Consider the following 27,441-nt stretch of genomic DNA (forward strand, 5'->3'; position numbering starts at 1 on the left):
CACAGAGTTCCCTCCACCCTCCACCACTTGCTGTGTGAAAGAAGATTTCTTGTTTGCTGTGTGACTTCTGTGGTGAAGAGAGTGTAAACAAGCAGAAGGGAGAAGAAGGCAGAGACAAACAGACAGGGGAAGAAGGCACTCTTGTGTCAGCTCTGGATGCTGGAAACATCAAACCCAGGGAAGTTATTATACCTGTCTGTTAAGCTGAAGACATCTGCAGGTTAGTACATTTGGAATAAATAAGTGATGTTTCAATAATGCATGACAATTCAGCTGCGTTTTGAGATGCAGAGACGCTTTAATTCCCTAATTGTAACCATGAGATGCATTCTCAAAGTATTTCAGACATTAGTCTGTTTCCTTATTTTAATGTACACAAAAAGAATAAACATTGCAGTAGACTGTGGTTCAACATAGGTTCACCTTTATGGGCAATGCTGCTCTGCCCAGTCAGAAAAGAGTAAATTAGGGGGATGAGTGATAGCACAACTTCTGAGGTGGTGTTCTCACTTCCCAACACCACAGATCAAAAGAAGAGCGTTTTACAGCTCACATAAATATCAACCTTCAACCTGCAAGTTTGGAGTTGATCCAGGATGCAGTCCTACCTCACGCTGCTGCTGGGGATTGTGGCCTCATCTGCTTCAGGTAAACACTGACTGTGCTGCAGTGATTTGTCTTTTCACTCTAGTTGTTTTTTTTTTCAATGAGTAATCCACAATCTGAAATAAAGTAAAACAATGGAGGAGAGAGACAAACACTCTAAAAAAGGCAAAGCATGAAAAAGTGATTCTTAAATTATTGTCATAATGATTTGAAAGATGCAAAATCTCACAATGTGTAGGGTTAAATATGTAAAAAAGTTTGAAAATGGTTTGGTCAATGTTGGATTAAAACAAATATCAAATTAAATCCAATTGCAATGAGATATGTTTTCTATATGACATATTCATCTGCACCGCAACTAACCAATTATGTATATAATACTCTAAAGATATCTTCTCAAACATGACTTCTCGTGTATTATGCTTTCATGATTTTCTGATATTACATTTCATGGGATAAACTTGTGGTCAGTGCGGAGGAGCTGAGAAACAATGTTCCATCTGAGATCTGACACTACTGGGTCAAATGAGCAGAACAATTGTCTTCAGCATCATGAGTTTTTTTGGGGGGGTCATTGTTGTGAGACTTTCTTTCTTTCCTACCCTTTTTTTTGGCTCTAAACACTGAATTGCAATTTATGTCTTTGTATGTGAGCACTTAAAAGGATCTGTTGTTTGGTTCAATTATGGCTTAATGAATTAGCTTTGCTTTCTGGTGGATCACTGTGTGAGGTGTAATTGGGACCATTTTGAGGTTGGGTGAAGAGTTCATTTAGATGATCGGAGAGGGACTTTGGGTGAAAGGCAACTGTTTACTTTGACAGTCAGGATGTTCAGAAAAAATCAAGTGCAGATTGGTTTCAAACTACATCTTGTTCCTAGTCTCTCTATATTATCGTGCATATTGTGGTGTATAAAAAAAATGCTGAATGTGGAATCTCAGTTCTGCTTCAAGCTCCAAAAGACACTTTACAACCATTGAAATGGAAACTTTTATAACCCTTAATGAAAGGGTAGTTTCAATACTGTATGAGAGAAAAATGCAGATAAAGAGGAAAGGTACTCTCAGTCTCTCCAGTGTCAACAATTTTCAAAAAACAGTTCCAACCCCTACATGCAATGAATTGTCCAGCTGAGTTTCTACAAACTTCCAAATCCTCACCAAAGCCATCAAAGACATCCCTGTTCTTCTTCTCAAAACTTGTTTATTATTCCCTGAGGGTTGTGGCCGTGTTTTTTTTTTTTTTTTTTTTTTTTTTTAGCAATTTCCCCCTTAAAGATGCCTGAAAAATTTGACTCAATTTACTATCTTTAAACTTCTTGAATGTGGTGTTGAATATGCATGCATAAGTTAAACCTCAACAGTAACAGATTTGAAGCTTTCCATATCTTCAGTTTTTATACTGCCAGTGTTGCGATAGAAACATTGTGAAAAGCAGAAGTGAGAAGGGTCGAGGGATGTTATTCTGGTCAGAGTCTTCAATCTGTTTCCTGAATTCACGAGATGACTTCCAAAATAATTCTGAATCCTGAAGCAGTCGAGACATCTGAGTTCTCAATTGTCTGACAATGACCAAAACAAAAACAAAAGCTTGAAAATCACCCTGGAGTAACCACAAAATAGAGCAAAAATACTGTCTGAGAACTTAAGCAACATAGTCTATTTTGATGGATTCTTTCTCACACTGTTCTTTCTATGTGTCTTCGTTGCCTAAACAGTCAATAAATACATTCCTTAATTCATATTTTCATCCCTCCAAAGCAGAATGGAGGCGTCCGGTGATCAAGTTCAACTCTAAGGTGGTGGGAAGTTCTGAGGTGGTGGTTAAACCTGGGACCCCTCTGGATCTGAGGTGTGAGGGTGACGGGCATGTAAACTGGCAAACCAGGCTAGTCAAACACAGACGCTATGTGTCCAAGGGCAATGGGAACATCCGCACCATAAAGGTGGAGAGTCCCACTGCAGAATTCACTGGAACGTACAAGTGTTTTTACATTTCTGGGTCTCAGCATCGTGACTTGACCTCCTCAGTGCATGTGTACGTAAAAGGTGAGCTAAGATAAATGAGAGTCCTACTGTTCTGGGCACAGAACAGTAGGACAAGTTTCCTAATGTTGAGTTGTAAGTGCTTGGGTGGATTATTGTCCACACTGGTTATACCTTTCTGTGATTGGTTATCAGATTTCCTTAGAGTAAATTTTACATTATTCCATCGTTGTATGATCAAATAAATTCTCCACATCTCTTTCCTTTAGATCCAAATCGTGCGTTCTGGACCAGCAGCACCTCCCTGAGGGTGGTGAAAAAAGAGGGTGAGGACTATCTGCTGCCCTGCCTGCTGACTGACCCAGCAGCCACAGACCTGGGCCTCCGCATGGACAATGGCACCACTGTCCCACCAGGCATGAACTTCACAGTTGACCGACACCGTGGTATACTCATCCACAGCCTCCACCCCAGCTTCAACGCTGACTATGTCTGCACAGCCAGGGTCAATGGAGTGGAGAGGACCTCCAAGGCCTTTTCCATCAACATCATTCAGAGTGAGACCTATTTGCCTGTTAGGAACAATTAACCAAAACTGTTGTAGAGTTATCTGTAGGGATATACGCATCCAGTTTGACACTCATTTAAGATTTCCTCTTGCTCCAGAGCTTCGGTTCCCTCCATATGTCTTCTTGGAGACAGATGAATATGTGCGCATCGTTGGAGAAGAACTCAAGATTCGCTGCACCACACATAACCCTAACTTCAACTACAATGTCACCTGGAAATACACCACCAAGTCGGTCAGTATAAGGCATTTATGGCATTTCTTAAGTGTGGCTTTAATCATGATTTTAACTTTTATTTTTTTTCTTTTTGTCCTCAGAAACCAACCATTGAGGAGAAGGTTCGCTCCAGTGGAGAAAATCGCCTGGATGTACAGAGCATAATGACCATCTCTGCTGTGGACCTTGCAGACACAGGAAACATTTCATGCATTGGTACTAATGAAGCAGGAGTGAACAGTTCAACAACATACCTGCTGGTTGTTGGTAAGCCACTGAAACAAGCATACTTGCCGTGACGGATACTGAGAAGCTTGGAGCATCTATTAACCACTGATAAATGACAACAAACTGAAAGAATGTCTCTCGGTTCTTCTGGACAGACAAGCCCTACATCAGGCTGTTGCCCCAGCTGTCCCCTAAACTTGCCCACCACGGTCTTTCAGTCGAGGTGAATGAGGGAGAAGACCTGGAGCTCAGTGTGCTCATCGAAGCCTACCCTCACATTACAGAGCACAGATGGAACACACCAACATCTCCCAACACGTCCACACAGGAGCACAAGTTCATTCGATACAACAACAGGTACAACACCAAGGCCCGAGCTTGTGTAGTCCAAACAAAAGTCATGTGAAAGCTGTTCTCTTACATGCTTATAACACAGTTTAAATTAAAAAAAAAAATTGGGTGTACTACAGGAAGGGGAAGTTACTGTGGAAAAATGCTGTCTGTGTATTTTGGGTGAATTTGACAGGGAACGCCGAGGTCATAATATTTCCTCAGGTCATGAAACTGTTGCTAGAGGAAAGAATTGTGTTCTTGTTTTAGTCTATTGACGTACTCAGCAATGATAAATGGGAAATGTCTGATATCAAACTGTAGAATTAGTCACTTCTGATTCCGCAGACATTCCTCTTTTTCTCAGTTTAAAGATCCTTTGGTTTTTTTCTAGATACCATGCAACTCTGCAGCTGAAGCGAATGAACGCACAGGAGCAGGGCCAGTACACCTTTTATGCAAAGAGTGACTTGGCTAATGCATCTATCACGTTCCAAGTCCAAATGTACCGTAAGTGATGTGATTAAACACAAACCAAAGCAGTGAAAACATACATGGTGTTGTGGCATAATTAGACATTGTAACTGTTTCTTTGTAGATCCTGAGGCTGAATAATTTGTTAGATCATTCTGGAAAATTTCGCAAAGATGAACATTAACTTTTCCCTCATTTTTCTTCACTGGCAGAAAGACCTGTTGCTGTGGTGAGATGGGAAAATGTAACCACACTCACTTGCACTTCATTTGGCTATCCTGCTCCCAGAATCATCTGGTACCAGTGTTTTGGGATACGGTCTACGTAAGTATCACTGCACAGAAAAATGTTATAAGTTTGGTATATTAGACTGTACACTGAAACCATTTAGCAGATACTTTCACCAATAACAGTAAGCAAGGATGCAAGGTTTTATTTTAAATACTCCTGTGATATTTGGGTTGGATTTGTCTAACCGTATATGTGTTGCAATGAGGCAGGTGCAATGAAAACACCACAGGGCTGCAAATGGCGATCCCCCTCCAGGCTCCTACAGTGGAGGTCCAGAGGGAGGAGTACGGGGCCGTGGAGGTGGAGAGCGTCCTCACCGTGGGGCCGTCCAGTCAGAGGATGACGGTGGAGTGTGTGGCCTTCAACCTTGTTGGCATCAGCAGCGACACTTTCGCAATGGAGGTTTCTGGTGAGCATTTGATCATATGTTCATTTCAAAGATTTGATCACAGTCACTGTACTTCTCAGTTTGTTATCAGGCAGTCACATGGATGGGGCTCAAATGTCTAGTTTGTAAAATTGTGTTCTCATGATCAGCGGGTCCCTTTCTTTGTATCATAACATATTATGAAACTGTATAAATCTACTCTAAATTTAGCTATTAAAAAAACTACATCAATCCAAATAGTGTATTTATAGACAGATAAGAGAAAATCAGCTTGTATGACACTGTCAGTACATATGTATTAATATTGATCTTTCTCTGATTGGACAGATAAGCTCTTCACTTCCACTCTGATTGGAGCAGCAGGAATTCTGGCCATCCTCCTTGTGCTACTGGTTTTTCTGTTATACAAATATAAGCAGGTAAGAGATACTTAAATACTTTAACATATGTCAGTCTAACAACGTATGTAGTCTAAGCATGGTTTTTGTTGCTTTGATTTAGTGCCATTCTCTCCTACTTTTGTTTTCAGAAACCCAGATATGAGATCCGTTGGAAGATCATTGAGGCAAGAAATGGAAACAACTACACCTTCATTGACCCCACTCAGCTGCCTTACAGTGAGAAGTGGGAGTTCCCAAGAGACAAGCTGAAGCTAGGTTTGCAGCATTTTATCTCAAACTACCTCAAATGCATTTAAATGCTCACATTTTGGATCATTTACCATTATTCAGTGAATTATAAATATTAATTATTAATTAATGTTTTTGATGATTAGGTATAAATACAATATTACATATAAACATAATGGTAAACTGATAACAAAAAAATATGGGATATGAAATTTGACTGCACATAAGCCGGTTTTGACTCATAATGCACTAATGCATATTTTCTCGCTGACTAGGGAAGATACTGGGTGCCGGAGCTTTTGGAAAGGTCGTTGAGGCCACAGCCTATGGCCTGGGAAAGGAAGACAATGTGATGCGTGTGGCTGTGAAAATGTTAAAAGGTGAGGCAATGTTCAGACCGCTGATTTAACAGAGAGATCTTTCTTTATATGAGAAGTCAGAGTGATTGGCAATGTGAAAATGTTCCATATAACGTGAAAAATACGTCTGATCTGTACGGTGGTCCAGAGGGTCAAAATGCAATGAAATTTCAGAAAAAACAACAACAGTTATTGTTTGTGATTATACAGAACTCAAGTCAATTCAGAGTTTAATCGATGGATGTGTTAAGGGGGACTGGTGTTCGATCGTAATGAATAATGAAATAATGAAATCCTAGAACATTTGTTTTACATGATGACAATTAATAATATGACAATAGGATGACAATCTGTATGGTGCTTATGTAGCCAGTGCCCATTCAGATGAGAGGGAGGCTCTGATGTCTGAACTGAAGATCCTGAGCCACCTGGGTAACCACAAGAACATTGTCAATCTACTGGGAGCCTGCACCTATGGAGGTCAGACAGCATCCTGTATTTGTTCTGCATCATGTTTGTTAGAATTAGAATATTGTAAAAACATGTTTTTAAAGTTCTCCGTCAGCCAGTTAAGGAAAAAATCTTTGTTAAAAGTGTCATAACATGGTGTGTTTCCTCATCAGGACCAGTGCTTGTGATCACAGAATACTGCAGCCTGGGTGACCTCCTGAACTTCCTCCGCCAGAAGGCAGAGACATTTGTGAACTTTGTTATGAACATTCCTGACTTCACGGAGAGCTCAAATGACTACAAGAACATCCACGACCAGAAACAGTTCATTAGAAGGTATATCTCCAAAGACGTGCAGTCTAATGATGGAGGATTAGTGAAAGTCTTTGTTATCTGTTTCTGTTGACGTCCCATTCTGTGTCTCTTCCTTTGTGTTTTTTTCCATCCAATAGTGACAGTGGGATCTCCAGTGCATCATCGAGCAGTTACATGGAGATGAGGTCCAGCCAGCTGCCAAATATCGAATCATCTCAAGGTAGAATGCTTTCCGACCAAATCTCATCTAATTCACAAAAATTCATTATGCAGCAGCATGCTGATGAAATGTCTTCACTTCCTGACCCTCTGTGTTACTAACATTATATCTGTCTGATTCTTGCTTAGACTCTGTGTGTGAGGAGACTGGTGACTGGCCGCTGGACATTGATGACTTGCTGAGGTTTTCCTTTCAAGTGGCTCAGGGCCTTGACTTTTTGGCTGCCAAGAATGTGAGTGATTTTGCCATTGAAAGGATTTAAATGTGCAAGCATATGAACTAAAACATGTTATGGCAGCAGCTGCTGTATTTTCCCTAGAAAGCAGCTGTTACCCAGATAACCAGAATCACCACTAGTTTTCAAAAAAAAGAAAAAAAATTTGAATACGAAATTGTTGCTTTTTATAGAATATGATAAATGAAGTGTGTGAAATAATTTGTGAGGGGGATACGTTGGATGACATTGTTCATATTTACTCATCATCTAGTTTGACAATTTATTTGATCATAGTTCCTTATGCTACATTACTCCATCTACTGATCTCCGTAGAACCAAAGACAAACTGTGTGTGTGTCTGTGTGTTTGCAGTGTATTCACAGAGATGTGGCTGCTAGAAATGTCCTCTTGACCAACCGCAGAGAGGCCAAGATTTGTGACTTTGGCCTGGCACGTGATATCATGAATGACTCCAACTATGTGGTGAAGGGCAATGTAAGCACTTAAGTACATGAGAGCCCATTTTTACTTATATGAGATGAGTCTAGTTAAAAAAACACTTTTTTTCCCCCAATTTTTGACATTGTGTGTGAAGGCACGTCTGCCAGTTAAATGGATGGCTCCAGAGAGTATTTTCGACTGTGTGTACACCGTCCAGAGTGATGTCTGGTCCTATGGCATCCTCCTGTGGGAGATCTTCTCTTTAGGTCAGAACACGTGCATATGTCCCCTACATTTACTCACATTTGCTTCATTAAAATCCTTTGTTAAAATTACAGCAACTTATTTTCTATTAGGTAAGAGCCCCTACCCCAGCATGGCTGTGGATTCCAGGTTCTACAAGATGGTGAAGCGCGGCTACCAGATGTCCCAACCGGACTTTGCCCCACCTGAAATGTAAGCTCGGCACTTCAGGCACATGAAGCCAGGTTCATACAAGGATGGATCACTGCTGCTTTTTGCCCAGATCCTTTTTGTTAACACTACATTTTGTCCAGTCAGTGTTAATACTCTATTTCGTTTCACCTGATTATCAGTTGAACTTTACAAGAGTATGAAGTGACTATCAAACGGGTTCTTATAATTGCATCAGTAGTAATAGTTGTCTTTTATCAGCTATTAAAATGTTAGCACTCAACCTATCAGACTGAGAGCAAAAATAGTAGTAATTCTGCTGTTATGCTTGCTAAATGGTGGGACCTGCTGCTAACATGCAATAACTATTAACTAGTACACAACATTAAGTTGCTGTAAGCACCAACAAAGACTGATTTGTTAAAAAAAATAGCTGACCTAAGTTGACTGCATCATCAGACAGTTCAAACAGCATGCTTCCTAAATGCTCATCAAAACTGAACAAAGATCTTTTTTTCTTTCCCGGTCTGTCACCCTATTTAACATCTGAAATAAGTGACACGAGGTAAACTTGTGAAGAACTTCCATTATTCCTGATTCTAAATTACTTTTGGATTATCTCCTAACCCAAAACTCAAACAAGCCTAAACTATGAAATTTACAATCCGCCAAAATTAGAAAATAAAGAGAGCGTTTTTCCCATTATCTCAGAGGGCCCTCACATCTGTGTGTGTTGATTTGGCGTGGGTGTCACACCACCCATAATAACTGTGCTGTGGAAACAGAGACGACTGAATCTGAGTCAGGGCCTAATCATCTGTTGTTCTTCTGTGAGTCAGTCAGGCCTCAGTTCTGCCTGTTAGCCACATGATCTCAAAGCTAAGGAGCCATGTAACTGCTATTTCACGGCAGCAAAATGAGACTGGAGGGGCAGGGGTTCTTATGAACGAGTCTCTCTTATCAAACTGCGTCACCACCTACATAAGCCTTCCTTTATCTGTCTGATTTGGCTGTAGACAATTTCTCGATCTTGCCACCAAGTTGAGCAGTTTGCTGGAAAAACCCTGAAAACATACGGCATCATTTAATGTTTTGTCTGGTGAATTTGTCTGAAAGAAATTCATCTTCTAAGTATGGTTTTGCTTTTGCTTTCAGCTACATGATCATGAAGATGTGCTGGATTCTGGAGCCCACAGAGCGTCCAACCTTCAGCAAGATCAGTCAGATGATAGAGAGACTACTTGGGAACCAGTCTGAGCAGGAACAGGTGAATTAGTGTGAAGCAGGTTTTGATGATTCCGGTCTGGCTTCACCAGAATTATACAAGGAACAAAACATGTGATGCTCCAGCCGAGATGTTCCCAGGACACCCATTTTTTTCATTTAATTACCGAAAAGAGACAACAGAGTTAGTGGTGCTGTCAAACCAATTAAATGAATTGGATTTTTGTGATAAAATCTTGTTTGGGTGTAGTTCCCAAAAAAAGATACTTTTTTAACTGGTACTACTTCTGCCAAAGAAACTTTCTCTGCCACATATTAAACAAAGGACTGATAATAATATTTTAGTTACACATGTTGTTTGAATGCCAGACTTCATCCACTTATAACACCCTAATATTTGGATGAAGCTGATATTTGGCTTCTTTGTATCCAGTCTCACCATCCTAATGATGCCTCTCCACAGCTAATCTACCAGAATGTGCAGCAACAGGTCACAGAGGGTGACATGTGTGATGAGCACAAGTGCTGTGACGGCCCCTGTGACCAGTCTTGTGACCACGAGGAAGAGGAGCAGCCTCTGATGAAGACCAACAACTACCAGTTTTGTTGAAAGCTTTAACCATCGATCAATCATTAAACCTACCGGCAAGCATCAGGAAAGTGGGATAAGCTTTAGCATGTGGCCAGTGGACCACAGCTTGTTCCAGCCGCTGGACAATTGCAGAGAGTCGCCTTTACAGCTATTTTTTGCTGTTTTTATGACTGCTTGCCAGACAGACAAGCAGCAGACATGTGACTTGCTTCTTAGCAGACCATGACTAGAAATTGCCACGTCTCACACCGACTGCAGACATGGAAGGAGGAAACATGTCGACAAACCACACAAACATCCAAAGCTGTACCTTATGCTAAACTGACTGTTTATCACTCCTTCTGTTATGTATTTGAGGTATAATCTGTTACAGTTTATCCAAAGGAGACAAAACCTGTTTGTCCCTTCTTCTGAGTGATCTTAATTATATCTTGTACACTGTTTGTTACTATTTTTTTATTACTGCCCCTTGAGAGTGAATATGTTGTTTTTGTGGAGATTTCAGTCACTTTTGTCAGCAAGTTCACTTCCTTTTCATCATTTTATTGCATGTATGGTTTCTCAGAGGAAGCAACCCCAAAAGTCACAAACACTGGATCCTAAACTGTGAGAGCTGAGCTACCCATCTTTATGTGGTGCAGACAAGCTAGGTTTTATTCTTTGATCACTTTAACTGCACATATAAACAGTGTAAGTGTTTTTCCCTAGTTTAAACATGCTAAATCGACCATGCAGAAGGCAAAGAATGACCATGTTGTTTTCTTCTCTGTGCTTTGGTCATAGCTTTATTTCTTGTGACTCACTTACAGTAGCTGTCAGTTGTGGGCAACATGTGATTGTTCCACTTCAATCTAATAAATTAACCAGTGTTCAGTGAGATTTAGTAGCAGGGAATACAACTGCACTGAGCAGGGAAATGTGTGGATCCGTGATGGATCAGATGAACAACGTTTCATGTCTGACAATGTGAAAGTTTTTTTTTGTTTGTTTTTGCGTGGCACAACTTAATCTTCTCATTTCCTGTAAAGAGGAAGGATAGCTTCGCCAATATCTATATGTAGCAGTCAGCATACACTGCCAACTGTATGAAGATTTTAGAATAACATATAAGCTATGAGAGAGAAACAGACTGCAAATTTGTATAACTTTAGGCATTTCAAATGTGCTTGCATCTGAATGGAACACGCGAGATTTCTAGTAATGTATATATCTTATGATGTAAGAATTATCTTTATTTTCGCTGAGGTGTGGTAGAGTAGATAGTGGTACATTAGCGTTTCATATAGGTGTGTTTTTTTGTGCAAATAAGTAAATCAATGCAAAAGCTGCAAATTAAATCACTGAAAAACTGCAGAGATGTTGAATAAAGCTTTACCGTTAAAACTCCAGACTCCAGTGTAAAGTTTATATTCTACTGGAACATTATGTACTGTATATGTCAGACATTTATAACATAAATTTTTCTGTTTCTTACACAAATTTGCTGATAGAAACTGTGTGGCCTCGATTTTCTTCTCTCCTCACTTCCTATTTTTAATTGGATAATGTCCAATGTGCATTTTTTCTGGAACATTTCCTACAGTATCTGTCAACATTGCACAATTCTGAAATCTTTGTAGGGAAGTATTCAACCCATCGCTTAGGCTACAGAAAGTCTAAGTGCTTCTCCTCCTTTGTCTGGTTTAGCTCACCACTCATAGACCCTTGTTTTGACTTTATGAGGTGCCAGACTTTCTGAAGTACTTTCTGAAGTCTTTAATAATCTCTTTTCAGCAATATTACTGAGTTTGACTGAAGCATAATTATCTCCAAAGCGCCTTTGTTCCACTATTCTCTTTCCCATAGATCCTCTGTCTAAAACTTCTGTTACACTGAATTTCTTCCCATAACTGGGGTGTTTGTCCAAAAAAGACCACTTATCATTTTAAAGACACAAACAAACATTCCTGGGATCTGTCCTGATATTTCTCCTTAATAATATTGTTAAAAACATTGGTTTAAAATATGGTTTAAAACACTTTGTTTTTTTTCCAGGTATGTTAAAAATATATCATAAACTTAATTGCAATGCTTTACACTAAGTGAAAAGTTTAAATGTAAATGTGTGTGTTCTATAGTTGTGTTCGCCGTTAATCTTTATTAGACTGATACAGTCAATTCAAATCTTCCTTACTCTGAGTAAAAACAAAAAACAAACCAGAATACTCATTATGATGATGGGCACCTTTGTAATGTTGTAGCTGCTGTAGGTGGTGGTATAGTCATGCATCATATTGTATGCAAAACGTTCTACAAAAAAAAAAAAAAAAAAATTCTCTTTGGAACTTAGCGGAGTCAAAGTCCTCATTTAAACACAGTTCCCGTAAATCTACAATCCCGATGACTTTTCTTGAGGTAAAAAAAACGTGAGTTTACTGTGTCAGAGGTTTCTCTGCCTCAAGTCACATTTTATGTAACATTTGACCTGCCTATGCAGCTCTGCACACAATGTGGAGCTTTTTCGCTCTGTGGTGTTCAAGATAACCAGGACATCAGTGACGTTAGAAGCTCTTTTACAATTCACATGACTGTTACGGGAATGATAGGTATTCTGGTGGGTTGTTCTGATGAAGAGATGAGTAATAAACCCCCTCACACTTGTTGGGTTTTGTAGCCAACATTAGTCCGTGTGTCCCTCAACTACCTACCACCATTTCTAATTAGTTATAAAAGTGTATTTGTAGTCAAAGTTCAGTTTAAAGAAGCTTCATCACTGTTTAGTTAATCACAAAATATGTTGCTCCTCCATATATTTTTAAAGGTTACTAATAGCCAAATGTGATGGTGCAAGTGCATTAGTAGGCAGTAGTAATACTATAATCACACGATGATTTGTATTATCTATTAACTTAATGAATTGGATTTTGTTTGACCATTTTTACCACAGCGAATCTCCGAAGGTATTCATTTCCTCATATTTATTTATTGCATCAGCAGTTTATTTTACAAGACTTCACTGGTCCAGCTATTTCGATATTTTCTTTATCTACACAAAGCTTGGCTGCTGTAACTTCTTTTGATCCACAGGTGTCCCTATTGAACACTTGAAGCTTCAGTAATTTAAACAAATTTTCAATACAACTGCCTACTCAGCCTCATTGCTCAAAGAAAGCCTTGTTAGTGCATTGCAAACCATTAGTGACAAATCCCAACAAAAAACAGTAATCAGATTAATACTAATACTAACCTGGAGATACTACATATCTCCAGTTTATTCTAAATGGCTGACTGCTGATTGGTTGACATGAGTCAAGACAGCTGACTGAACGCGTCCTTGAATGGATCTACACTTAGATGATAGAATGATCCAAAATAAAGCAAAAGGCCACAAGGTCCATTGTCACATTTTGATACAGGACAATGGACAGACACATATTTGATCATCACTTTTCAAAAGCAAACATCGGTCCAAAGGCAACACGTGGCAGGTGAGAGGTAAGAGTGTAAAACACAAAGCAGAAATGTCTCTGGACATAAAAGGGCAATAAATACACCATACTATTTATGGTTAAATATTTACACTTAGGCTTGAAGTAGCTGAGTTATTAACATCCTGTTTACATTCTTTCAGTCATCAGAAAGCATTGATGTAGATTTAGGACTCAAGTTTATGTCACCTTCATATACAGTTTCACTTCTTTCAACTCTTGGCACCATATTGGTTAAAAAACAAAAAACAAACAAAAAAAAAAAAAAAAACACACGACTGTTCTTTTAGTTATCTGAAATGATCATTTTTTACATTCAGCCTCCACCACATTGACTTATACTTATTCTCACATCTCGTTAAAGATGGTTGTAAAATATCTTTGTAACCTGTAATCTGAAATTGTATGTCTTCGTTAGTATCTTCCCAGTAAACACCGCTGAACACTCTGCAGTCATCTCAACATCAAAAATAAGGTCCGCTTCTGAAAGATTCAACCCACTTTATCCATATTCAGCCTATTTCCTCACATGGGTGAAACTAGTCAGCAGTGTATAACTTTTTCTAAAGTGTGCTGTTGCACAGGTTATTCCTTTGCTGACAGTAAATTACTCTCTGGTACTCTCTGCTCTCTCAGACGTTTTTGGGGTTAGCACTGTATCGCTTTTCAAACTCTTGGACCCTTCTGGTAGCACTTGTCTCCTTATGGTACCTCCTTTTCCCTCATGGCTGTCTCTCTAATTTTATGCACTCATCTCTTTGCATGCTGCCATCTATACATTCAGTCAATCCCTCTGGCTGCCTGTTGATTCCTCCAGCTGTCCATCCTCAACATTTTTATTCAGCCAGGACAACCTCATATGTCTCTGTCCCTCCCTCTTGTGTCTGTACCTCAATTCCACTTCCTTCTTCCTCCTCTTTCTCCGTGTTGATCTGAGCAACTCCCAAACGGTACAGAGCATCCCTGATCACCACCTCACCAGGCTGGCAGGCTTTCACCACTTGGTTGATCTGCTGGCTCACGATGTCCCTGCTGGTGAGGAAATCTACCAGACGGTTGTACAAATAGTAATAAGCTGTGTTGCTGAAAACAGCAGGTTGCAACCGTGCACGTCTCACAGAGGAACAGTCTTCTGATTTCTCTGTGGAGTCTTTCTCAGCTCCATCTGTTTCTTCTTTCTGTTCTGCCCTCTTGTCATCCTCCTCTTCCTTCTCTTTCTCCAGCTCAGCCACCAGGCTGACATAGGGCTCCAGGTCTCTGCAGAGGGACATTGAGTGGTGCTCTGGAGCAGGAAGCTCCGGGGGCTGCTCCGCTCCAGGGGGGTGAACCAGCCAGCAGGAAGAAGATTTGGTGATGGGGTGGACCTGCTGGTTCTCTGCTACCGAGGAAAGGTCAGCGCTGTACGCCTGGTCTTGTAGCTCAGCACATGACACAAACTGAAAAAGAAAAAGGAGAGCGACACTGAGCCTTTACCACAGAAAAAGAAAATACACAGTCCCTCAATTTTCAACATAGACGGATGTATTAAAAGCTTAATCTTTGATCCAAATATAACACAAAGGTAAGACAAACTAAAATAAAAAAACAATGTTTTTCCTCAAATTCAATCTTGTGTAATATTAACATGCTGGTTGAGACTGTCCGACTGTTTGTCAGCCCGTTCTGTTTGCAGCAGCAGAGCATTTTCCTGTAATTTTTATGTTGTGGCTGGGCGCACGGCCACTGCTGCTGCTAATGCCACGGCTCATCATCATAATGATAATCATCATAATGAGTATGATCATAAACATATTTTAGTGATAAGGCTGAACAACCGTTCTGGGTGTTTCTGGGTATAAACATTTTGACCTCTTTAAAAACAAAAAGTTTATTTTCTAGGCTTTATCTCCTTATCTACTATGAAATGAGACATTTTAAAAAGACTTTTAAAGGAGGGGTTGCCAAAGGGATCAACATAGATTTTGAACACAGCCTCTTAAGAGGATCATTTTCAGTTTCTCTTTTGCATTATCAAATATTCAGATTATGCTGTGGAGAGTTTCAAATTTATTCTATAAATTTTTCACTGCTTTTCGCAACAGACAGTTTTTTTTCATACATGGATTAAATTTAGATGAAAACTTAAGAGTTTTACCACGTTATATTTTACATTAATAGTTTTGGAAACACAAAATGAAAACAAGCCTATATTTTTCAGTTCGGTTATAATCTGTGGACAGACATAAAAATCCACATCTTTCCAAATCACTTATAATCATATTTATGATTTATGTGAATATACCTATGTATTATCATAAAATTGCAGATTTAGCCTTCAACTCATTTTGTTTTCCATTTTAACCATCAGAAGCTTGAGGTCCTTAACAGCTAACTGGATTACACTGAAATCACCCACCTCTGGCTTTTCAAAGGGGTCACAGAAGCAACCTTGGTTCCTGCCCCACATCTGGGTTGCCAGCTCTGGGTACTGCATGTCTGCACAGAGCGCCACCTGACGGGCACAGTCACTAACATAAACTGGGGGCCAGTAGCGAGAGGACAGCAGCAGGTCAACGTGATCTCGAGCCGTCTCTCCTCTCACCAAGTACTTAGAGCCGCACACCACCTGGACACAAGATTGGGACAGAAGTGGACAATTAAGTGGACATGAGGCATATTTGAATTTTTTATTATAACCAAGACATTTTTTGTTTTGTACAGTACATGAATGCTTTTTGCATTTGGAGTTTTAAAATGCCACATTATGTATCAGAGCTTTGACCCACAGAGATTGTCGGTTGGGACGTTTGAATGGACAGGGGAACTGATTTGGGCGACTGGTCAAAAAAAAAAAAAAAATGACATGGCTACTGTTTTTACCTTGTGGGGGCAGACCTTGGACAGCTTGCCAGCCGTGAGGTGTGGAGGGGGCTGTGGGGCGGTGGAGAGGCCGCTTTGAACAAGTGTGTACAAGGAGATCAGAGAAGCCAGAAGCTCATTCTAACACAGAGGGAGACAGAAAAGAGGCTTTTATTTAAACAAACACACACAAATATATGAGTATGTCAAAGATAAGATTAACATAAACTCAGAGAAACAGATAAGGAAAATCATCTTTCAGCCAGACTCAAGCTCCCATCAGAGCAACCAAACCTACTTGCGGTAATACCCTTGAGCAAGACTCAAAGTTTTTTCAGCTCTGGGGTGCGGGGGAGGGGAGGGGGATTTCCTGTTCTTTAAACCAAGAACATATTACATGCTCAGTGTTTTTCCGAGTAACACTCGTATTCTAACATGTTTACTTTAAATTATTAACATACAACAAAACCGTGCATGCGTAGAGAGCACATAGGCACATGCTTGTCTCTCCCTCACACACAGACACACACACACACACACACACACACACACACACACACACACACGCACACGCACACACACACACCTTAGTGGAGCCTGGGGTGATGCTCGCCCCGCAGCCGTCCAGTATCGTTCTCAGCTCGTCCTCAGTGTGATCCTCAATCTTGTCGAGTCTCAGCTGACCATCATGAATGAGACGCACCAAAACTGATGGATCTCCTTAAAATGATGAGGGAAACCATTCTCATAAAAATACACGGTCAACATAATCTACAGCAACCACAACAAAGCTAATAATAGTGATGCATAAAAAATATGAAGACAGCTGCTTATAGAAATCAATAAATAATGTGAATCAGTACTGCATGTGATAATAACTCAATGTAATGTTAACATAGAATTAGTTTAAAGTGGAAGCCTTGAATGACATTTGTTTATATTTTACTATGACTATTATATATTATACTACAACTAGCCATAATAAATAATGCCTATGATTGTACTGAAATTAAACATCTCTTTCCATCTATTTCTACTTGTTTCTCTATGAATCTATGAATGTGTGATAGGCAACATGTCAGGGGATAGAAGCGCTTTTCCCTCTTATTTCTCACTTTCAGAAAAAATGTTCACGTTCATAATTGAAAACTCAACAGTCACTGGACAAGTGCAAGTAATAGCTGAGATTCAGCAGTATCTTCAAAGACCCAGTACCTGAGGGCTGCTGTTTGTGAGACAAGGCCTTGTCCTTCTCTGTGTTGATAACAGTGGGACTCCTCATCAGAGGGGGGATGAAGGGAGCGATGATGGAAGCATCCACGCGTGTGATAGGGATGTCGGCGGGGAAAGCTGCCTGCTCGATAGCCTCACTCTCCATGGTCAACCAGAAGTCATCCACGTGTACCTCATCTGAGACCGAAAACTCAGGCCAGGTAAACTATTGACACAGTATGGTTCGGGGAAGTGTAAAACGCTGACACTGCTAAATAGCTCTAAGAATTATATTAATGTTTCAATAATGATGCAATAAATCTGTCACCTCTACATTCTTGAGCTCCAGCACGTTGTTTGTGTATCGTTGTGCAATCTCCATCTTGGGAGCAACACCACAAATGCCGCAGATCATATCGTTGTAATCTCGCACTGTCAGACACTCAAAGGCCCAGTAGCCACTCAGAAGAAGCTCTTGAATTTGAGATAACTCCTCTGGACTCAGTGCATGGACTAATGCAAAAGAAGAAGACACATTGAGATTCATAGTAAACATACTGTGAAATACAGAGGGAACGAAATTGCCAGTACAGAAAAATTAGAAGTGACTATCAAATTCCCATACATAATGAAAGAAATTTGCAGACTTCATGGATGTAGAGTGTAATCCAGAATTTACCAGGGTGATTGGGGATGTGGTCCAGTATAGTCCTGTGTGCATGAGAGGGAGCCTGGCCCAGTTTGATGTTCGCCCTGATCTTCAGGAACAGGTCAATACTCACCAGCAGTCTGTTCCCAATGTTGAACAAACCTGTCAAGAAAAAAAAAAAAAAAAAATCAACATTTTAATTGTCAGAGAAAGCTAGCTACAGACCATACCAAATAAAAAGATCCACTGGAGAAGCTATAGCGGTTTATGCTCACTTGATATACTGTGACAGAGCATTACCATGAATACACAAGCAAAATATTGTTGTCTCACTCTGGACTTCTGCTATGGTGGCCCTAAGGACAAAGCACATACAAGAGTGAAAGCATAAACATTAAGGGAGACAGGCTCCAAATATAAACAGCTAAAATTACCAATAATACACATATAAATAGGGAAAACACATGTGACAAGAATTGCTACACTGGAAGTGCTCCGGGACGCTAAGGGGAGTGATAGGCTCGATTTGGATAAGCAGCAGCATTACAAATACTTTTAGGCTTTATATACCTAACCTAGCCTAAACTAATATTTTGCTATATTTTGATATTTTTTCAGACAAGAAAGTAACCATTTAGAATTTGAATATGTGCTCAGTTTATCCAAAATTTGATGTTTTTGGATATGTGAGGACCCATCTGCCGGTTGAGACTGGTGGTCATCTCAGCAGCTCGCACTCCGGCTCCAGAGATTGCAATACCATACATAATAAATACATGTTTTATTGAACAGTTTAACAATGTCACCTCTTTGCACTTTGATGTTCTCATATGTGCATATACATCACCACATTTCAATGAAAGTGAACAGAGGCAGTTCAATTTTGTTTTATTTTTTTAAAGGGTATGCATTATAGATTGGATAACGGGAGTCTATGTTTTTACACTCACTGATAATTTGATTTTTTTTTTCCCTGAAAAGATCGGTTTATGGACCTTTGAGGCAAAGTGTAAGGCAGAGCATTGAATAGCAATTACCAGAGCCCATCTGAGCTGTTAAGTCCAAACAGCTCAGCCGGGCTCTGGTAAACATACTTTTTCAAGGGAGAGAAATAAGAATTGATAGGAAATGTGAAAGATACACCTGTTATCCAATCTGTAGCCTAATGTACATTAGAAAATAAGGCAAGATTTAATATAGACCACAACGCCTCTATTCACTTTTGTTTATACAGCCTATATTTACTTTTATTGAAAAGTGGTGATATATCTATACATATAAGAACCCTAAAGTCCACAGAGGCGGTGCTGTTGTTCAACCAGGGTTGCCAACTCTAGCTTTAGGCGGAAACACCCACTCTGAGGCCTGTCTCATGCTCTCATGCTGCCTGAATAAATATCACGCCAAATAAGAAAAAGCCTCAAAGCCACTCCTTCGTGACAAAATATAGCCTAGTTATAAAGTCTATTTATAATTAGGCTGTATTTTGTCTATTTATAATTAGGCTATAAAGCCTGTACATCAGGCTTTTTTCAAATTTCAGCACCAATATTGGTTCTTAAACATTACACAGAGTGAAAAACACACAGACTTATGGGATGTCAGGGTATTGAGTGAAGATGCACGTGTTGGGTTTGCCTCACTGACCTTGCCCTGCAATTTCATATATACCTATAACATATCAAAACGCTATGAACATCAGAGCCAGTGGTAAATTGCCAAAGGGCATGCCGCGACAAGACTGTTCTCCCGGGACAATGGCGGACACTGACCCACGGTCTCACCCGGCAGGCAGGTCCTCACATCTCTGAAAACGTGGAGCACGAGCAAATTCCAAACAGACATTATTTGGATAAACTGACCACATATTCCAAATCTAAATGGATACTCTCTCACCTGAAAAAATATCAAAATTTAATAAAGGGTAAAGTTAGGTTAGGTACATAAAGGTTAGTAGTATTTGTAATGTTGCTGCCTATCCAAATCGAGCCTATCACTCCCCTTAGCGTCCCAGAGCACTTCCAGTGTAGCAATTTTTTTTGCATGTGTTTTGTCTATTTGTATGTGTTTTGCTATTTGTATTTGGAGCGTGTTTCCCTTAACATTTATGCTTTCACTGGAAGTGCTTGTCCTTAGGAGCCACCGTAGCAGAAGACCACTGTTATACAACAATATCTTGCTTGTGTATTCATGGTATGCCAATCTGTCATAGTATATCAATTGCATATAAACCGCTACAGCTTCTCCTGGGTATTTTTTCTCTTTTGTATGTGCTTTGTCATTAGGGGCCACCGTATTCTGCCCACAAATAAAACAAACCACTTATCTCTCTTGGCTAAGTCTACCTAGCCAAAGAGAGATTCTGTAAAAACACTGGAGATAAATAATGATAATAGCAGCAGTTTTTGCATTTTTATATCAAAATGTGCCATAATTCTTTGTTTGAAATATATTTACTTGGCACATGAAACAGCTAAATATCAGAAGCATATCCCAGAAGTATACCCACATTCTTATCTGTTGTGTATGAGGTACTCTGTACAAATGTACAGTGTCACCTCTGACTAGACAATGGAAGACAGTGAACCAAAAATAAAGAAAATCTTCTATGCTTTGGTGCTTGGCACTCGATGAAAACGCAGAAATACAATGTGCAGGTTGTTGTGATCGCTACTGTTTACCTGGATGCAGATCAGTGAAGCTGTGCAGAGCCAGACACTGAACGTTGAGACACACCTTGAGCTGGAGAGAAGCTGTCTGGATCAGTGTCTCAGTAAGCAGCCAGCAGTCCTCCTGTCCTGCAACAGTACTACAATGTACAAGTGCACACACGCACGCACGCACGCACGAACGCACGCACACACACACACACACACACACACACACACACACACACACACACACACACAAATAAGAGCATACATTCGGAAACCAACAGAACTTGCTTGTAATAAAAAAAGAGCAAGATAGTTAGAAGGAACGGAGTCAACCAATAAAAACACTGGACGATCTCCTATCTTCCAAAAGATCAAAATATCTCCTTTTCATCCCGATACCCATCTTCTTACCTCTGACCTCCTTTGAAGAGAGGGTAATTACACAGGCCACAGTGAGTAGCAGCTGATTCATAGAACTGAGGCCAACCAGACTCAACCAGCGTCTCCGTCCCTACGCTGTCTTCATGCTCCTGGTCACCTGGTTGAACCAAGATGATCTGGAGACTGTTGAGCTCCTGGATGAGGTTTAATATTTCCTGAAGCTCAGTCTCACTTTCAGGAATCTGCAGCGAACGGCGCAGTAGCTGCAGCGTATTTTGCCGCTGGATGTCCTTCTGAGCAGGACTCAGGGTTTGGTATGGATCCAGCAGAGTCCCAGTCTGAGAAAGGAAAAAATACGTAATAAGAGCAATTTGTCCACATTAAATGATATTAACGAAGTGAAAGTTATTTATCGCTACAGCAAAAAATAAAGATGAGAAGAAGAAAAGGTTTGGATAAATAGGCTTGTTCTAAAAAGGTTCAATTATTTCCTGCAATAATTGGAGTGGACAGATCTCATTGTCAGGATTAACAAAATATAGTTCTAATACTACTGGTAGTAAGACTAATAAAATCCTAATAGAACTTGCTTAGAAATGGTTAACAGTAAAAAACAAAATAAAATACACATTAAAAAAATACACAAAAGAGAGAGGTTACAGGGTGTTATGGATGTAAAATATTACACCAGTTCTGCTCACTTGAAAACCTTAGAGAGAAACTGCAAAGATTAATGACTTGACATCAAAGGTCTGTGGTCATCAGTCTTAACTCTAAATTTATGAATGCCAAGAGGAACCAGGTCAGGGATCCAAGATTGTGCTGAGGCTCATAAAGGGGGTCAAGAGGTCAGAAACACAGCTGGAAACTCACCTTCAGTATCTACACTTCAGAAAAAGTCTGAAGAATGTAAGAATTTACCTTTGCTCCCTTGGTGTTCTTCTGGGTCAGCTCACAACCACATTTAGGGCACACTGCAGGTTTGTGTCTGTTCTTATACATATAGTCACAGGATGGATTCTTACAGCGACCCCTGCCTCGTGCTGTGGACAGTCCCAAGTCCTAAGAGAATAAAGAAGAGCAAGAATTACCCACATATCATGAAACAAGGGACATTCAGAGACAAAATCGCATGTCATAAAGGAACACTGAGTGTAATCTAATACAAAAGAGAAAATTTAAAACAGGCTAAATTGCACGAGGAATAGCTTTATACTAACAAAGTTAGAGACAGTGTGCTGTTTGAAAGGCACGACTGACAGGATATTCACTCTCCTATCAGTCAGTGAAGACACAGGCTGGTTTCCATCTGCTGAGACAGGAGAATCCTATGGAAAGACATGCAGAGAGTGAGGAAACTAGATTAAATATGAATCTTTACTGTTCTCTATTTGTGTATGTGTGCGTGTCATGTGTTTGTGTGTGTGTTAACCTGCTTTGCTGTGGTTGTTGTGACCGTCTGACCGAGCTGCTTCAAAGTGCTGGGTTTGAGACCTGAGAAACCTTCTCGGGGCACTGTGGTTAGAAAAACAACCACATCAGCTGAGAGCACAAACCTCAGAAAGAACAGCTGCATATAGAGAATCCTCACTTTCTCTCTGTATAATAGTCTGGAAATGCCAATAATAAGCACTGAATGACCAAAAAATGTAACTGTATGCAAACTATGAACTGAAAGGTTACATTTTGCATAATACAATTAGAAATAAAAACAAATAACGCACAGTACCAGTCAATGATTTGTTGTTGTTTACAGTCTGAAATTTTCCCTTGTCAGATGGGACAGTTATGATCTGAAACAAGGCATGGCCTCGAAACACAAACACAAGCAAATATGTAAATCAATATGGTAATATCGTATTTTAACACTGACAACAAAACATTTCCTCTGTGTGGCATGTTTTGTCTCACCTGTGCTATAATAAGCGGGGAGGATGGGTCTCACAGGCCTCTTTTGAACAGTGGCATTGCTTCTGTCTTGACCTTGGACTGTGGCAGGACTGTCTTTCAGTTGTCTACTCATAGACAGAAGGAAAGTATGACGGGTAAGATACAATCTAGTCTGAAAAACCTGCAGTAAAAACAGATGCTGTAACAACACATTAAGGTGTCAATATAATCCTTTTCAATTTATATTTTCAGGTTTGCAATAGGTCTGCGTCCCACATTCTTATTCATTTCAGCTCTTCAAATAAACAGAAATATTTCTGAAGAGAGATAAAAATAAAGAAAGTGTGTACATTTACTAAAAATGAAATTTAGATACATGGGAACGAACTTTGTTATGTATATATACCCTCTACGCTTAAAACCAGCTCCAATCTGCAAATGATGTACAGCGCAGTTTTTACCCAACCATTACAGTCCCCTTGGTCAACTTGCTATTGAAGTCCATGTAGCAGACTGTACACGCTTAATATCTGAACGGGCAGCCTGTGGACTGAGCTCTGTACACCAGTCGCAGACTAAGGCGTTAAAACTTAATGGATGCTCACCTCGTTTGTTCCTGTGGCTTGGTGCTGCTGCCCTCTGGTGGCTTTCCAGCTGGAACTGCATGCTGCTTTCTGGAAGAGCACTGAACTCTGCCTTCTTTTTTGCTCCCAGTGGTGTTTGTCTTACTGACATCAGCACTCCCCTCCTGAGCAGGGAGCTGTGTGGGTTGGCAGCTTTCATTAGGCTTGGTTTCAGCTTTCAGCAGAAATTTCTTTGATGCTGCTTCTTTCTCTTGTGTCTTCTTTGCCTAGTATATAAAAAGCAGCCAAAGTTGACTGACTTGAATTGCAAGTCATGTCTGTACTGTACTAATACTAAAAGTTTCAACACCTCTAACTGTTTGTGCAGATGTCGCTCGACACTTACAGCAGGTATCCATTTTCCACCCAAGCGGCTCCCACACTCTGGGCACGTTGGTGGCTTGTGGCGGGTGACATACACAAATGAACATCCAGAATTCAGACACCTCCCCCGACCTCTCCTGGTGTATGTCTTCACAGACTGCAGAGAAGAGGAAAACAAGGTCATGTCTCTCAATTGTTATAACCACACCCACTGATCAGGTTTTTCAAATCTAGATAATGATATTCTTTAATTTTTTATTGCCAGTTGCCAGTTTCAGTGCTGACGTTTCTAAGCGGGATGAATGCCATGGGTGCTTACCATTTTATATGAAGGTTTGGCACTTTGTTCTACACTGGCTCCTACAGAGACCATCATCACTGGGCCCATAGAGCTGACACCTGCCAAAGACTTGGGCTCCAGCAGGTTCTGAAATGAGGGATAAATCATTTCACTGCATTAGCAACAACGCTGTTTTGTGAATACAATTGTGAGCTACATAGATTTTTAACTATCAAGCCCTTGTAAACCTTGAATAAATGATGCTCATTCTTCTATCTGGTAGCAGGGCATTAGAGTCTCACCTGGGAGGGTATGATGGCAACCACCTGCGTAGTTTCCCCCTGTATTTGCTGCACCATCACCCTGCCATAACTGCTGTCAGCACCTCTTGTCTCATTTCCTTTCAGTGTGACCCCATTTGCTGTGAGGTCAGCAGAGCCCTGGACGTCTGTAGACGCTGGTGCTTTGGACGAGACAAAGGAGGAAGAGGAGGATGAGATTGCTTGGAGGGCCATGGGACGAGACACCACTGCCATTTCCTCTGCCATGTCGTCAACAACGATGGGCAGCTCAGAAAGTTCCACCTCACCGGCCAACCCCAGAGGTGTGAACTGGGGCTCTTGGGAGGGGGAGACTGAGGGCAAGCCTCCTTCAGCTGAAGGGTCCAGAGACTCCATGCTCACCTCTGACTGAGAGCCTTCTGGCTGGTGATTTGAGGAGCAGCCTTTGGACAAGAGAAAGTAGCTGGCTCTGGGGAGGATCTTGCGGAAACCTGGCAGTTCTTTGGAGGGGCTGAGTGAAGACTGACGAAGATATAAGGTTAGCGAGATTGTTCATGATTATTCATAGAATAGTGTTGACATTATACTAGACACCAGTGAATTCGACTGGTACAGAGACAAAGTGGAAAATACTGCTTAATCTATGGGCTCTAATGGGTCACTTCTTACTGACTTTATCTGTAGTAACATGAGCAAAAGGAATTCGCTACAAATGAAAACATTTCAGTTATCTACATGTGTGGTCTTCAGTGCATAATCATAAAGAAGGGCTCACAGCCTAAACCAATTCCAGCATTCCATCATCCACAAACCTTTTAGAGAAGATTGGCTTGGGTTGACTGCTCAGCACCAGCATTTATTTACTACTGTATATTCTACATTTTGACGTTTTGTCAGAATATACATTACTATCACAGCAGTTATTAAAAGTTTTAAACACAGAAAGGTTCTATAAATCCTGCCTTTGCTCAGCTTATTGCAGAGGTTTATTTTTTTTTATAAATCACTGTTTTGTATTTTTTCAATAACTGATCAATGATCTTTAAATCCATTGATATCAGGTGTGTTAGCAGATGAGCTTCTTTTGGCACCACATGATTCAGATTCTCATGAGCCTAACTGGTAAATGCCATTTAACTCTGAGCACAACAGTAGCATACAGTAGATATTCTGACCATGGATAGTAGTCTAAATGAGTGTTCGCATGATAAATGTCTGTATTTTGAATGAATTATGACGAGTTGATGTGTACACCTCCAAATTTTCTTCAAAATGGGTCGGTTTAGTCTGGTTTAAGGGGTTACACAAGGAAGTTTTAGTCTGACGATTGGTGAAATATAAGGATCCACAGATGCTCAGATACACTGGTTTGCCTGTATGAAAAAAGTTGCCGCAGCTTACTGTATCTGTGCCCTCTTTCTCAGACTTGGCCTTCTCCAGATAGTAGGCTTTCTCAGCCACACTGAGCCTTTTCCAGCTCTCGCTGATGCGCTTGTTGATCTCTGACTGTGGCAGATTAGGTATTTCCTGTTGCATAATCTGGTGAACGTCAAAGTAGTATAGCAGGTAGGCAGACCTAAGACAAACAAATTCCACGTCTATATTCAGTGCATGAGAATGAGAGAGACATATTTGATTTTTAGAGGCCTGGTCCCTGTTTAAGACAGAGCCGCACTTGGTGCTGTGATAGTTTAACAAAGTGAAAGTCCTTTGGGCTTTTTAATTACCTAGGCTTCTTAGGTTTCTCAACAGTGTCTTCTTGAGCTTTGCTCTTCCTCTTTTTTGGAGTAGTCACCTCCATTTGGTTGTAGCAGCTCTCCACCTCCTCAGTGACTTTCACCACTTCATACACCTCCACTTTCTCCATGATTTCCAAAGATCTTGGGGCGAACTTGAGAAACAGTATGAGATTAGTTTGTCCGTCATGTTTGAACCTTCATGAAGGCAGACTTTATTAGCGCGGAGTTGTATCAGAGTGCAATGGTTTTGGCTAAACATAGGTGTAAATGCATTACACGATACTATGCATTTAACAGCCTAATTTGAAAACGATAGAGTTTCACCAGCAGAGCATGACGGTGCAGCGGGACACCTCTGTGTTTTGATGAAAGCACTGGAGTTGTGAAGCTTATTATAGCAGTGGATGGCTATATCACAGCTAATGAGAGACAAATAGGGACACTTTGTCCAATAAAAGCTGCTGAAAGTAGGACAGTTTTACTGCAGGCTGGTACATCATGCAGCGAGACTACAGTACTACAGTGAGAACACTATTCTAAATCGCTAACATGTTAAAGACACTGGTCCTTCCCTGCTTTAAAAGAAGGTTTAATGGCGTGTGTTTATACTGCCTGTACAGTCACTGAGTTATCCAATGAAATGCCTTCTTGTTGAAGCCTTACCTACGACGGCCCGAGGATCTAAAAACTGCTCTGAACAACCTTTAGAAGTCGCCGAAAAAGTCAGGCATTTTGCCGACGGCAATTACAGCTGCAATGTGTCAATGCTTTATAATATATCAAACATTTGCGACGCATTCATGTCTGTAAAGTAGCCTCGTTTCTCTTCGACTTGTAAAAAACATGGCGGTTTGTTGCTATGGTCTTAAACCAATCATATGCCGGAATAAACAAGTACGGGCAAATCACAGAAGACGTTTTTGACACGTGAAACTAAGGCGTGCGTCCCATAGTCCTTCAGAGATTTGGTAGAGATTGTGGCCACAAGCAGGCGCAGCATTTCTGTATGTATGTATGTATGTATGTATGTATTTACTATGTAAACAGTATAGTTTCTCCAAAGTACATAAGTACATAAATGGTATAACACGACAAGTGGGATCAGTGGTTATGTGGCATAAAGCCCAGCCCGTAAAAAAACAAAAAATAAA

At 40.4% G+C, this 27,441-nt stretch overlaps 2 protein-coding genes across 5 annotated transcripts; one reads left to right on the forward strand and one right to left on the reverse strand.

Annotated features, from left to right (window-relative positions):
• The first annotated feature begins 70 nt into the window (after positions 1 to 70).
• Positions 71 to 11,370, forward strand: csf1ra (colony stimulating factor 1 receptor, a). Of its 3 annotated transcripts, none has more exons than XM_040120178.1 (22): positions 71 to 220; positions 526 to 648; positions 2,368 to 2,655; positions 2,862 to 3,149; positions 3,259 to 3,395; positions 3,479 to 3,644; positions 3,761 to 3,962; positions 4,330 to 4,445; positions 4,622 to 4,733; positions 4,910 to 5,109; positions 5,416 to 5,507; positions 5,618 to 5,744; positions 5,993 to 6,097; positions 6,446 to 6,556; positions 6,700 to 6,862; positions 6,979 to 7,061; positions 7,190 to 7,293; positions 7,651 to 7,773; positions 7,874 to 7,985; positions 8,076 to 8,175; positions 9,289 to 9,400; positions 9,821 to 11,370. In XM_040120178.1, the coding sequence occupies exons 2-22, from the start codon at positions 597 to 599 to the stop codon at positions 9,965 to 9,967; spliced, it is 2,940 nt and encodes a 979-aa protein (XP_039976112.1). In that variant the 5' UTR covers positions 71 to 220; positions 526 to 596; the 3' UTR covers positions 9,968 to 11,370. The 3 variants fall into 3 exon arrangements, with proteins under 3 accessions (XP_039976112.1, XP_039976114.1, XP_039976115.1); XM_040120180.1 differs by having other exon boundaries at positions 2,371 to 2,655; XM_040120181.1 differs by lacking the exons at positions 71 to 220; positions 526 to 648 and having other exon boundaries at positions 2,542 to 2,644; positions 9,821 to 11,369.
• A 1,534-nt stretch (positions 11,371 to 12,904) lies between these two features.
• Positions 12,905 to 27,111, reverse strand: hmgxb3 (HMG box domain containing 3). 2 transcript variants are annotated; one of them, XM_040119591.1, is made up of 22 exons: positions 26,954 to 27,111; positions 26,279 to 26,442; positions 25,953 to 26,127; positions 24,860 to 25,073; positions 24,573 to 24,733; positions 24,310 to 24,417; positions 24,013 to 24,147; positions 23,649 to 23,893; positions 23,065 to 23,168; positions 22,883 to 22,963; positions 22,586 to 22,668; positions 22,374 to 22,481; positions 22,075 to 22,215; positions 21,184 to 21,491; positions 20,797 to 20,924; positions 18,146 to 18,277; positions 17,795 to 17,979; positions 17,470 to 17,692; positions 16,841 to 16,974; positions 16,276 to 16,395; positions 15,812 to 16,021; positions 12,905 to 14,852 (listed from the first exon to the last, which is right to left on the reverse strand). In XM_040119591.1, the coding sequence occupies exons 2-22, from the start codon at positions 26,416 to 26,418 to the stop codon at positions 14,253 to 14,255; spliced, it is 3,735 nt and encodes a 1,244-aa protein (XP_039975525.1). In that variant the 5' UTR covers positions 26,419 to 26,442; positions 26,954 to 27,111; the 3' UTR covers positions 12,905 to 14,252. The 2 variants fall into 2 exon arrangements, with proteins under 2 accessions (XP_039975525.1, XP_039975524.1); XM_040119590.1 differs by having other exon boundaries at positions 24,573 to 25,073.
• Positions 27,112 to 27,441: the final 330 nt, after the last annotated feature.

This window comes from Xiphias gladius, chromosome 23 (genome assembly GCF_016859285.1).
Source record: "Xiphias gladius isolate SHS-SW01 ecotype Sanya breed wild chromosome 23, ASM1685928v1, whole genome shotgun sequence".
In the NCBI taxonomy this organism is placed as follows: domain Eukaryota; kingdom Metazoa; phylum Chordata; class Actinopteri; order Istiophoriformes; family Xiphiidae; genus Xiphias; species Xiphias gladius.